At 41.2% G+C, this 13,228-nt stretch overlaps 2 protein-coding genes across 3 annotated transcripts in view; one reads left to right on the forward strand and one right to left on the reverse strand.

The window, feature by feature from the left end:
- LOC148074324 (aldo-keto reductase family 1 member B1) overlaps positions 1-5,742 on the forward strand; it is a 9,864-nt gene extending 4,122 nt beyond the window's left edge. Inside the window, exons 5-10 of the mRNA XM_087797859.1 lie at positions 1-101; positions 159-271; positions 3,280-3,367; positions 3,423-3,506; positions 3,564-3,646; positions 5,527-5,742. The exon at positions 1-101 is cut by the window's left edge and continues 16 nt beyond it. Of these exons, the coding sequence (XP_087653985.1) occupies positions 1-101; positions 159-271; positions 3,280-3,367; positions 3,423-3,506; positions 3,564-3,646; positions 5,527-5,560 (503 nt within the window). The 3' untranslated portion in view covers positions 5,561-5,742. The remainder of the gene's footprint in view (positions 102-158; positions 272-3,279; positions 3,368-3,422; positions 3,507-3,563; positions 3,647-5,526) is intronic.
- Positions 5,731-12,611, reverse strand: klhl36 (kelch-like family member 36). 2 transcript variants are annotated; one of them, XM_087797858.1, is made up of 9 exons: positions 12,481-12,611; positions 12,299-12,408; positions 11,232-11,426; positions 11,038-11,160; positions 10,080-10,301; positions 9,712-10,017; positions 8,428-8,655; positions 8,198-8,355; positions 5,731-6,271 (listed from the first exon to the last, which is right to left on the reverse strand). In XM_087797858.1, the coding sequence occupies exons 2-9, from the start codon at positions 12,332-12,334 to the stop codon at positions 5,731-5,733; spliced, it is 1,809 nt and encodes a 602-aa protein (XP_087653984.1). In that variant the 5' UTR covers positions 12,335-12,408; positions 12,481-12,611. The 2 variants fall into 2 exon arrangements, with proteins under 2 accessions (XP_087653984.1, XP_087653983.1); XM_087797857.1 differs by having other exon boundaries at positions 12,299-12,611.
- Positions 12,612-13,228: the final 617 nt, after the last annotated feature.

Below are 13,228 nucleotides of genomic sequence, written 5' to 3' on the forward strand. Positions count from 1 at the left end.
AGGAGTCCGGCCGAGTCAAGAGCATCGGCGTGTCCAACTTCAACGTCCTGCAGCTGCAGAGGCTCCTGGCTCTGTGTCGGGTCCGACCCGCCGTCAACCAGGTGACGAGACCCCGGGACTCGTGGTCGTCCGGCCGTAACTCCGCGACTCTCCTGCAGGTGGAGCTGCATCCGTACCTGCTGCAGACCGAGCTGGTCGCCTTCTGCCGGGCCCACGACATCGCGCTGGTGGCCTACTCGCCTCTGGGGTCACCGGCTCGCCCCCCAGAGATGTAAGACCCTTGCGTTACCGTGGTAACCGGTCTATGAAAGTCTTATATCTCCTGCAATGATGTGTTTATTTTTATTAGAATAATCATGTTTTTGAGGGTTAGGGTTACAGAAGCCAACAAGAATCTTCAAACTGTTCATGGATCCGGATGGTGATTCAGAACAAAATAATTTGTCATTTTTATCAGCTCTTTATGAGAGTTCAATGAAAGTTCAGTGATGTCACTTCCTGCAGTTCTTCCTGTAGTATGTATGTCAGCGTCAGAATGTTGTTGATGTGTTTTTTTTAATCATTAGATGCTTTTCAAATAGTTTATTCTTAAGATATGTACATTGAAAGGTTGAATTTGTTTTATTGAATAATCACATTTAAAAGAGAATTATCTTTGTTAACAGAGAACTTCAATAATTCAAAAATACATTTTCTAAACTCAACATTTTCTCAATTCATAGCCTTTAAATTCAATATAAAAATAGATGGATAGAACTTTATTGGAACTTTATTATTATTGGTGTTGTGATAGTGTAGTAACAAGTATAAATGTGTAGTATTGTCCAGTACTTGACTCTGGTGTTGTGATAGTGTAGTAACAAGTATAAATGTGTAGTATTGTCCAGTACTTGACTCTGGTGTTGTGATACTGTAGTAACAAGTATAAATGTGTAGTATTGTCCAGTACTTGACTCTGGTGTTGTGATACTGTAGTAACAAGTATATATTTGTAGCATTGACAAGTACTTCACTTTGGTTTTGTGATAGTGTAGTAACAAGTATATATTTGTAGTATTGTTCAGTACTTGACTCTGGTGTTGTGATAGGGTAGTAACAAGTATAAATGTGTAGTATTGTCCAGTACTTGACTCTGGTGTTGTGATACTGTAGTAACAAGTATATATTTGTAGCATTGACAAGTACTTCACTTTGGTTTTGTGATAGTGTAGTAACAAGTATATATTTGTAGTATTGTTCAGTACTTGACTCTGGTGTTGTGATAGGGTAGTAACAATTATATATGTGTAGTATTGTCCAGTACTTGACTCTGGTGTTGTGATAGTGTAGTAACAATTATATATGTGTAGTATTGTCCAGTACTTGACTCTGGTGTTGTGATAGTGTAGTAACAAGTATGAATGTGTAGTATCGTCCAGTACTTGACTCTGGTGTTGTGATAGTGTAGTAACAAGGATATATGTGTAGTATTGTACAGTACTTGACTCTGGTGTTGTGATAGTGTAGTAACAAGTATAAATGTGTAGTATTGTCCAGTACTTGACTCTGGTGTTGTGATAGTGTAGTAACAAGGATATGTGTGTAGGATTGTACAGTACTTGACTCTGGTGTTGTGATAGTGTAGTAACAAGTATATATGTGTAGTATTGTACAGTACTTGACTCTGGTGTTGTGATAGTGTAGTAACAAGGATATATGTGTAGTATTGTACAGTACTTGACTCTGGTGTTGTGATAGTGTAGTAACAAGTATAAATGTGTAGTATTGTCCAGTACTTGACTCGGGTGTTGTGATAGTGTAGTAACAAGTATATATTTGTAGTATTGTTCAGTACTTGACTCTGGTGTTGTGATAGGGTAGTAACAATTATATATGTGTAGTATTGTCCAGTACTTGACTCTGGTGTTGCGATAGTGTAGTAACAAGTATGAATGTGTAGTATCGTCCAGTACTTGACTCTGGTGTTGTGATAGTATAGTAACAAGTATGAATGTGTAGTATCGTCCAGTACTTGACTCTGGTGTTGTGATAGTGTAGTAACAAGGATATATGTGTAGTATTGTACAGTACTTGACTCTGGTGTTGTGATAGTGTAGTAACAAGTATAAATGTGTAGTATTGTCCAGTACTTGACTCGGGTGTTGTGATAGTGTAGTAACAAGTATTTATGTGTAGTATTGTTGAGTACTTGACTCTGGTGTTGTGATAGTGTAGTAAAAAGTATGTATGTGTAATATTGTCCAGTACTTGACTCTGGTGTTGAGATACTGTAGTAACAAGTATATATGTGTAGTATTGTCCAGTACTTGACTCTGGTGTTGTGATAGTGTAGTAAAAAGTATGTATGTGTAATATTGTCCAGTACTTGACTCTGGTGTTGAGATACTGTAGTAACAAGTATATATGTGTAGTATTGTCCAGTACTTGACTCGGGTGTTGTGATAGTGTAGTAACAAGTATATATTTGTAGTATTGTTCAGTACTTGACTCTGGTGTTGTGATAGGGTAGTAACAATTATATATGTGTAGTATTGTCCAGTACTTGACTCTGGTGTTGTGATAGTGTAGTAACAAGTATGAATGTGTAGTATCGTCCAGTACTTGACTCTGGTGTTGTGATAGTGTAGTAACAAGTATGAATGTGTAGTATCGTCCAGTACTTGACTCTGGTGTTGTGATAGTGTAGTAACAAGGATATATGTGTAGTATTGTACAGTACTTGACTCTGGTGTTGTGATAGTGTAGTAACAAGTATAAATGTGTAGTATTGTCCAGTACTTGACTCTGGTGTTGTGATACTGTAGTAACAAGTATATATTTGTAGCATTGACAAGTACTTCACTTTGGTTTTGTGATAGTGTAGTAACAAGTATATATTTGTAGTATTGTTCAGTACTTGACTCTGGTGTTGTGATAGGGTAGTAACAATTATATATGTGTAGTATTGTCCAGTACTTGACTCTGGTGTTGAGATACTGTAGTAACAAGTATATATGTGTAGTATTGTCCAGTACTTGACTCTGGTGTTGAGATACTGTAGTAACAAGTATATATGTGTAGTATTGTCCAGTACTTGATCTATTTTTGAATTATTGGATTAAAATAACAAACTCAATGTGTAAAATGATTAATTCACTTTGAAAATGTTTAAGTTAAATGTTTAATGAAATGATTCGAGAAAACAAAGTTATTTAACTTTACTATATACAAAGGATTGAACTCAATAATAAAAAATAATTAAATGATTCAAGTTGACATCATCCTTCTCTGCTGCTCCAGGATCAGAGGGGACAAGGATCCAAGGGGACTCCTGGAGGAGCCGGTGGTGCTGGAGGTGGCCCGGAGACTCCGCCGCTCTCCGGCTCTGGTACAGACGCAGACACTGGATGTTGAGAACTGAGAGGTGACCCGTCCGTCCTCAGGTGCTGCTGAGGTTCCTCGTGCAGCAGACGATCGCCGTCATTCCCAAGAGCGACAAGTCTCACCACATCCTAGAAAACACGAAGGTACCATCTGCCAGTCCGGGCTCCAGCTGGACCTGACCCGCTCTCCGTTATGTCCAGGTCTTTGACTTCAGGCTGACCGCGGATGACATGCGGGCTCTCCGGGACCTGGACCGAGGGTGGAGGGCGTTCACGATCCCGGAGTGAGTATGACATGAGAGAGAGACTCGGACGCCCACGTTTGTCTTTTTAAAACGACTAAAAAACACTATAATAGAAGTAAATCAGCACCAGAAGAATATTGAAAGGTTGAATTTAACATTTAAAATGTTCTTTAGGCATTCTCGTTATTTTATTAATAATTGAATTTAATCATTTCTATATTGAAATAACTACTTTGTTTTATTAACCTTTTCAATTCGAAAATCGAATATTATTAAATTGTTGTTTTTTTTAAACAGACAGTTTGATATTCTATTCCAATAAATACATAATAAAGGAAATTCAATTATTTGCTTCTGTTTGGTGATAACAGAAAATATAAAACTATGATAACAATGTTTTTATATTGCCTATAAATTTAAAAATATTGTATTTAGAAAATGTATTTATGGATGAATTATTTCAATAATTTGAAAAAACAACAACAAATTCAACCTTTCAATATCGAAATGACTTCATTTAATTTAAAAATATTAAACTAATAAAATAAAATAACGACAACATTTCAATAAAAATCTATATTTTAAAATACACTGGGATGGAAGTGATTTACTTCCATACGTCACACCAACATGATGGAACATGATGGAACATGTTGAATATGATGGAACCTGATGGAACCTGATGGAACATGATGGAACATGATGGAACATGATGGAACATGATGGAACATGATGGAACATGTTGAATATGATGGAACCTGTTGGAACCTGATGGAACCTGATGGAACCTGATGGAACCTGATGGAACATGATGGAACATGATGGAACATGTTGAATATGATGGAACCTGATGGAACCTGATGGAACATGATGGAACATGATGGAACATGATGGAACATGATGGAACATGATGGACCATGATGGAACATGATGGAACATGATGGACCATGATGGACCATGATGGAACATGATGGACCATGATGGAACATGATGGAACATGATGGACCATGATGGACCATGATGGACCATGATGGAACATGATGGAACATGATGGACCATGATGGACCATGATGGAACATGATGGACCATGATGGAACATGATGGAACATGATGGAACAAGATGGAACAAGATGGAACATGATGGAACATGATGGACCATGATGGAACATGATGGAACATGATGGACCATGATGGACCATGATGGAACATGATGGACCATGATGGAACATGATGGACCATGATGGAACATGATGGAACATGATGGACCATGATGGACCATGATGGAACATGATGGACCATGATGGAACATGATGGAACATGATGGAACAAGATGGAACAAGATGGAACATGATGGAACATGATGGACCATGATGGAACATGATGGAACATGATGGACCATGATGGACCATGATGGACCATGATGGACCATGATGGAACATGATGGAACATGATGGAACATGATGGAACAAGATGGAACAAGATGGAACATGATGGAACATGATGGACCATGATGGAACATGATGGACCATGATGGAACATGATGGAACATGATGGACCATGATGGAACATGATGGACCATGATGGAACATGATGGAACATGATGGACCATGATGGAACATGATGGACCATGATGGACCATGATGGACCATGATGGAACATGATGGACCATGATGGAACATGATGGACCATGATGGACCATGATGGACCATGATGGAACATGATTGACCATGATGGACCATGATGGACCATGATGGAACATGATGGACCATGATGGACCATGATGGACCATGATGGACCATGATGGAACATGATTGACCATGATGGACCATGATGGAACATGATGGACCATGATGGACCATGATGGAACATGATGGAGTGAGTAAACAAGGTCATGTGATCATTTCTTCTTCTGCACGCAGAGCCGAGGCTCATCCCTACTACCCCTTCCACTGACCCTCCAGAAGACCTCGGTTCCTGAAACCTCCTCAGTGTCTTCATCATCATCAGCTCCGACTCTGAATGAAACTCTTTGTATTTCTTCTCTACGGTCCGTCACTCGTCAGGGATGTAAACTGAACCAAGGACCAGCTGCGATTCTTTTCCGACATGGATCAAAATAAACGTCACAAAACCTCCGCTTGTTCCTTCACCGCTCCACCAGGGGGCGTCGGCTTTAAGGTGCAAACGCACGCCGAAGTCCCCGCGACGGGTTTGGGCAGATCGGGTCCTCGAGACCAGGACCCCCGTTCCGGGTCGAAGATCTGGGTGGATCTGAAGAAGTCCATGGTCTCCCAGCTGTACCCGCCCAGCACGTAGATCCGACCCGCGCACACCGCCAGACCCGCCTCGCTGTTGGGCAGCAGCAGGGGAGCCACCCGCGTCCACTGACCGCTGCGGGGGTCGTAGGACTCCACGTGCAGGAGGTCGAAGCGCTCGGCCGTCAACACGTCGTCGTCGCTGCCCCCCAGCACGTAGACCAGTTGACCCAGCGAGGCCATGCTGTGCCAGGCCCGGGCCTCCAGCATCGGCTGTCGCTCCACCCACGTCCGCGCCGACGGGTCGTAGCTCAGGAAGTCCTTACGATACGGTCCGATCTGAAAGTCGTGCCCGCCGGAGATGTAGACTGACCCCTGGTGGACAGTCCCAGCATGACCGTATGTCAACCTGTAGAGGAAGAGTGTGGTCAAGAATATGGCAAACGATACGATATAATGATACTGTAGTAACAAGTATATATTTGTAGTATTTTCGAGTACTTGACTCTGGTGTTGTGATACTGTAGTAACAAGTATATATTTGTAGCTCTGACGAGTACTTGACTCTGGTGTTGTGATAGTGTAGTAACAAGTATATATGTGTAGTATTGTCGAGTACTTGACTCTGGTGTTGTGATAGTGTAGTAACAAGGATATACGTGTAGTATTTTCGAGTACTTGACTCTGGTGTTGTGATACTGTAGTAACAAGTATATATTTGTAGTATTGTCGAGTACTTGACTCTGGTGTTGTGATAGTGTAGTAACAAGGATATATGTGTAGTATTTTCGAGTACTTGACTCTGGTGTTGTGATACTGTAGTAACAAGTATATATTTGTAGCTCTGACAAGTACTTGACTCTGGTGTTGTGATACTGTAGTAACAAGTATATATTTGTAGCTCTGACGAGTACTTGACTCTGGTGTTGTGATAGTGTAGTAACAAGTATATATGTGTAGTATTGTCGAGTACTTGACTCTGGTGTTGTGATAGTGTAGTAACAAGGATATATGTGTAGTATTTTCGAGTACTTGACTCTGGTGTTGTGATACTGTAGTAACAAGTATATATTTGTAGTATTGTCGAGTACTTGACTCTGGTGTTGTGATAGTGTAGTAACAAGGATATATGTGTAGTATTTTCGAGTACTTGACTCTGGTGTTGTGATACTGTAGTAACAAGTATATATTTGTAGCTCTGACGAGTACTTGACTCTGGTGTTGTGATAGTGTAGTAACAAGTATATATGTGTAGTATTGTCGAGTACTTGACTCTGGTGTTGTGATAGTGTAGTAACAAGGATATACGTGTAGTATTTTCGAGTACTTGACTCTGGTGTTGTGATACTGTAGTAACAAGTATATATTTGTAGTATTGTCGAGTACTTGACTCTGGTGTTGTGATAGTGTAGTAACAAGGATATATGTGTAGTATTTTCGAGTACTTGACTCTGGTGTTGTGATACTGTAGTAACAAGTATATATTTGTAGCTCTGACAAGTACTTGACTCTGGTGTTGTGATACTGTAGTAACAAGTATATATTTGTAGCTCTGACGAGTACTTGACTCTGGTGTTGTGATAGTGTAGTAACAAGTATATATGTGTAGTATTGTCGAGTACTTGACTCTGGTGTTGTGATAGTGTAGTAACAAGGATATATGTGTAGTATTTTCGAGTACTTGACTCTGGTGTGTGATACTGTAGTAACAAGTATATATTTGTAGTATTGTCGAGTACTTGACTCTGGTGTTGTGATAGTGTAGTAACAAGGATATATGTGTAGTATTTTCGAGTACTTGACTCTGGTGTTGTGATACTGTAGTAACAAGTATATATTTGTAGCTCTGACGAGTACTTGACTCTGGTGTTGTGATACTGTAGTAACAAGTATATATGTGTAGTATTGTCGAGTATTTGATTCTGGGGTTGTGATAGTGTAGTAACGAGTATATATTTGTAGTATTGACCAGTACTCGACTCTGGTGTTGTAGTATTTACAGACCACATGACTCTTGACGAAGTCGTAACTGATTTAATTTGTTTTTAAACCAAAATATGTCCAAACATCAGCTTTAAAAGCTGCTGGAGTCACTGTATCCTCTCGTCCTCAGGAGGATGTCACAAAAACGAACACCTTGAATGTTTGAATACAAATGGATCCTTAAAATAATTTATTTCAAACACACTGTATAGAAAAATAACCCATAAAACAACTATGATGAGAGTAAAATATAATTGTTTAATCATTAAATTGATCGTTACAGTATTTGCAAGAAGAGAAAAAAAACTCATGTCACGTTTTTAATGTTTCAAAAGTTGAATTCTTGTGGTACCTGGGCAGACCGCTGACGTAGGACCAGCCGTCGGACGCCGGACTGTAGGTTTCCACCGAGGACAAGGATCCGCTGTTGTTCCTTCCGCCGACGGCGATCAAACTGTCCCTCAGGGCCCCGAGGAAGAAGTCCACCCGTCTCTGGTTCATGGGGCAACACTGTGGGGGGACACAAGAGTCCTGCTGAGGTCCGACACACCAGACCAGAGACAATCGTGGATCCGGGGTTACCTTCGTCCACTGCACGTGACGGGGATCGTAGCGATACATGCTGTTGGTGGCGGAGTCTCCGCTCTGGTCCCCCCACACGCTCCCCCCCACGGTGAAGATGAAGCCCCCCAAGACCGCCACGCACAGGTGACTCCTGTGAGAAGGGAGTTCCGTCTCCAGCTCCCAGCGTCCCGTCTCCTCGTCCAGGCAGCAGACGTCCGCAGTCAGCTCCTCGCCGCGCTCCGACACCTGCAGACGACGCGTAGGAATATAATAATTCAAGTTTTAATAACAATTAACATGCAAATATTCACTTTGTTCATTCTCATTGTTATGCTGCAACTAAACTTCCGGCCACTAGATGGCAGCAGTCATTAGTCCTCAGTCATTGCTAGGATCTTGCGGGATTTCATTGTTCCTTTTGCTGCTGAGGACAAGAGGATACAGTGACTTCAGCAGCTTTTAAAGCTGATATTTGGACATATTTTGGTTTAAAAACAAATGAAAGTAGTTACGACTTTGTCAAGAGTCATGTGGTCTGTAAATACTACAACACCAGAGTCAAGTACTGGACAATACTACACATATATACTTGTTACTACAGTATCAAAACACCAGAGTCAAGTACTCAACAATACTACACATATATTCTTGTTACTACACTATCACAACACCAGAGTCAAGTACTGGACAATACTACACATATATACTTGTTACTACAATATCACAACACCAGAGTCAAGTACTCGACAATACTACACATATATACTTGTTACTACACTATCACAACACCAGAGTCAAGTACTCGACAATACTACACATATATACTTGTTACTACAGTATCACAACACCAGAGTCAAGTACTCGACAATACTACACATAAATACTTGTTACCACACTATCACAACACCAGAGTCAAGTACTGGACAATACTACACATATATACTTGTTACTACACTATCACAACACCAGAGTCAAGTACTGGACAATACTACACATATATACTTGTTACTACACTATCACAACACCAGAGTCAAGTACTGGACAATACTACACATACAGTATATCCTTGTTACTACACTATCACAACACCTGAGTCAAGTACTCGACAATACTACACATATATTCTTGTTACCACAGTATCACAAAACCAAAGTCAAGTACTGGACAATACTACACATATATACTTGTTACTACTCTATCACTATATATCATATCGTTGCCTCTGTATTGTGTTACGTATCGATTCGCCAAAATGTCATCAATACACAGGCCAACGGGTCCAGGAAGTGGGTCACAGCCTACCTCTCCTCCAACCAGCAGGAGGCGCTCCTCTCCTCCTCTCAGGGCGGTGCGTTCACTCTGCAGCAGCGGCTGTCGGCTCGTGTTGTTGTGGTAAGTCAGAGCCTCCTCCAGCAGAGACTCCGCGTCGGCCTTTTGAGGCAGAAGATCCTTTAGAGCTGGAAGAACCAGGCTGACCAGGTCTTCCAGCGGCACCAGAGGGAGGCGGATCTGGGAGAGAAGGTCTTGGGCGTGAACTGCTCGTTCGGGCGAGTAGCTGAGCCACTGGAGGGCGCTCTGGAGCAGAGCCTGCTCGCCAACGTGCTGCACCTGAATAATAAAGATTCCAAATGAACACCAGGAACACTGGACCCATCAGAACCAGGACCCACCTGACCGCTGGACAGGTAGAGACTGAGCTTCAGAGCAGGGAGGTCCCGGAGGAAAGCCGGGTTAAAGGACAGCGAGGTGAAGCGAGAGAGGATGAAGTGGTCGATGAAGGAGTCCAGACGCTCCAGACTGTAGAACTGAGACAACTGCTGGAGGTGCAGGACGTTCTCCTCACTCGCCTCCTGCTCCAGGTACTGACAGCACAAGTCCACCAGCTGCCAAACCTGAGACCAGAACCAGAGTCACCTTTACACACAAGGTCTTGAAGAAGATGACTTTGATGCAGAAGATGAGGATGAAGATGATGAGGAGGATGAGGATGAGGATGATGATGATGATGATGTGAAAATGACAATGATGTAGATGAAGACGATGAAGATGATGAAGAGAATGTGGCTGAAGAAAACAACAGTGATTTAGATGATGAAGATGAAGATGAAGATGATGAAGAGAAGAAAACAACAGTGATTTAGATGTTGATGATGAAGATGAAGATGATGAAAAGAAGAAAACAACAGTGATTTAGATGTTGATGATGAAGATGTTGATATGGATGATGAAGATGATGAAGATGATAAAGGTGAAGATGATGATGACGATGTTAAAAATGATGATGATGATGAAGATGGTAAAGATGATGAAGATGAAGTTGATGAAGATGAAGATGATGACGATGACGATGACGTTAAAGATGATGATGATGATGATGAAGATGAAGATGAAGATGAAGATGAAGATGAAGATGATGAAGATGATGAAGATGAAGATGAAGATGAAGATGAAGATGATGACGATGACGTTAAAGATGATGATGATGAAGATGAAGATGAAGATGAAGATGAAGATGATGAAGATGAAGATGAAGATGATGACGATGATGATGACGATGATGAAGATGATGATGATGACGATGTTAATGTTGAGTAATGACTAACAGAAGTCTCATGTAACCACTCATACCTGCAGCAGGTGAGCCGCTTGAAGTACCAGCTCGATGTTGGTTCCGTCCAGCTTCAGTCTCCCGCTGTACAGGAAGTCCACGACGGCCTGCAAACCCTCCGAGGACAGTCCCACCAGCTGGATCTACAGGAGTCACAGTCACGGGTCAAGTCTGGAGGTTCAGGAGCAGACGAGCCACAGGGGGGCGCTCTGACCTCGGCCTGCTGCTGCTCCCTCATGCCCAGGCTGAACATGGCGCGGAAGTACGGGCTGCAGACCGACAGCAGCACGCGGTGAGCCGACACCCTCTGACCCTCGGCCTCCAGCACCACGTCGCAGAAGTGACCCCCCTGACGCTGGTCGTCCAGACCCCGCAGGACCTCAGACGCCTGCTCGGGCCAGCGGAGGACCTGCAGGAACATTCACACTCACCATCGATGGCCAGTCAACACAAGCAAACACACACTCACACACTAACATGTTCTCTTTCCCACACCAACACACATGCATGCATACACACACAGACAAACACTAACACACACTCTCTCACACACAAAAAGATACAGACAAATACTAACATACACAAACACAGATAAACACTAACACACACTCTCTCACACACAAATCCACAAAAAAAAGATACAGACAAATACTAACATACACAAACACGGATAAACACTTACACACACTCTCACACACAAATCCACACAAAAAGACACAGACAAATACTAACATACACAAACACAGATAAACACTTACACACACTCTCACACACACAAATCCACACAAAAAGACACAGACAAATACTAACATACACACACAGACAAACACTAACACACACTCTCTCACACACAAAAAGACACAGACAAATACTAACATACACAGATAAACACAAATACACACACTCCTTGACATGCGACAACACACAGAGACACACTCACTGAGACAAAAATGTAGAATATATTCAAACTATTATACAAATATTAACAAATGCCCATAGACAGACAAACACACACAAACTCCTAAACTAACAAGAATTTACACACACACCTAAACACTAACACACACGTTAACACAAAAACTAATACACACACTCTCACTCACAAAAAAACACACTTACAAAGCTGCAACACACACAAAAAAACTAACATATTCAAACACTGATAAACACACAGACGCATTAAAAAAAAAACACAGAGAAACAAACACAAATATGCAATAAAAACACAGAGACCATCCCTAACAGATTGAAACACACACACACACATTCAATCACACACACCTTGGACGTCTGACTGATCTTCTCAGGCTGGTCCATACTTTCTCTTCTGGTCAGCTTCAGGTGGAACCATCAGGTGGAACCATCAGGTGACCACTGACAACCAATGAGGGCTGAACAAAGTCAACTATATCAACAAAGGACCAGTGACAAACATGTATACTCGTTTAAATAAAGTATTTTACCACTAATGTCTCACAAACTTCAGTGTTAGGTTCGGTTCATCGAAAACGTTTGATTTTAAAAACAAGTCGTCAAATGTATACGAGATACAAACTCGAACTGTTGTTTTGGTTTAGGTTTACTAGCGCTAACAGTTCCGGTTGTAACACTTAAGGCAGAAGCGGATGTTGTTTTAGTCACGTGAGCGTCACCAGGAAGTCGCCGCGAACCTTAAAAATAAAATATAAATCCATCTGTTGAGTCGTTTCCTCAAAAGCGTTTTGGTGTTAGTTGGCTTCGCTTTTTGTTTTTGTGATGATCAAGGATACATTATAAGCGTTAGTGGTGCGAACGAAGCCGCCATTGTCTTTCGTTTTACTTTGAAACTAAAGCGGCTCCACCGGATACAGTTGTTGATACAAACGATTTGAGATGTGATTCGAATATTCTATGATATATCGTTTATTTGTTTAATAAACGTTATGTTAAACCGTTTGATTCGGATATAAATAATGTGATGCATATAGAACCTTCTAAACAGTTGCACTTCTCAACAAAAATTAACACTTCAACTTCGATGACGTCACCTCGCCACTGCGATTTCAATTGTGGTCGAAACTGATTTTATTTCAATGCTGAATAAAATAAAAAAATTGTCAAACTGTGTTCCGTTGATTAATTAACAATATCAACGAGTTTTTTTTTAAGCAACACTGGATAGTTTTTGGTACCTTAATACAGAAATAAATTGTGTTTATCCATGTCAACGAA

The sequence above is a fragment of the Callionymus lyra genome, chromosome 8 (assembly GCF_982586985.1).
Source record: "Callionymus lyra chromosome 8, fCalLyr1.hap1.1, whole genome shotgun sequence".
Classification (NCBI taxonomy): Eukaryota; Metazoa; Chordata; class Actinopteri; order Syngnathiformes; family Callionymidae; genus Callionymus; species Callionymus lyra.

What these genes read in the sequence shown, in the direction of transcription:
- klhl36 (XM_087797858.1), bottom strand. Translation starts at nt 12,334, where the DNA reads ATGGACCAGCCTGAGAAGATCAGTCAGACGTCCAAG. An exon ending in AGATCAGTCAGACGTCCAAG is followed by an intron (nt 11,427 to 12,298) that starts GTGTGTGTGATT and finishes ATGTTCCTGCAG; the next exon opens with GTCCTCCGCTGGCCCGAGCA. An exon ending in AAGCGGCTCACCTGCTGCAG is followed by an intron (nt 10,302 to 11,037) that starts GTATGAGTGGTT and finishes TTCTGGTCTCAG; the next exon opens with GTTTGGCAGCTGGTGGACTT.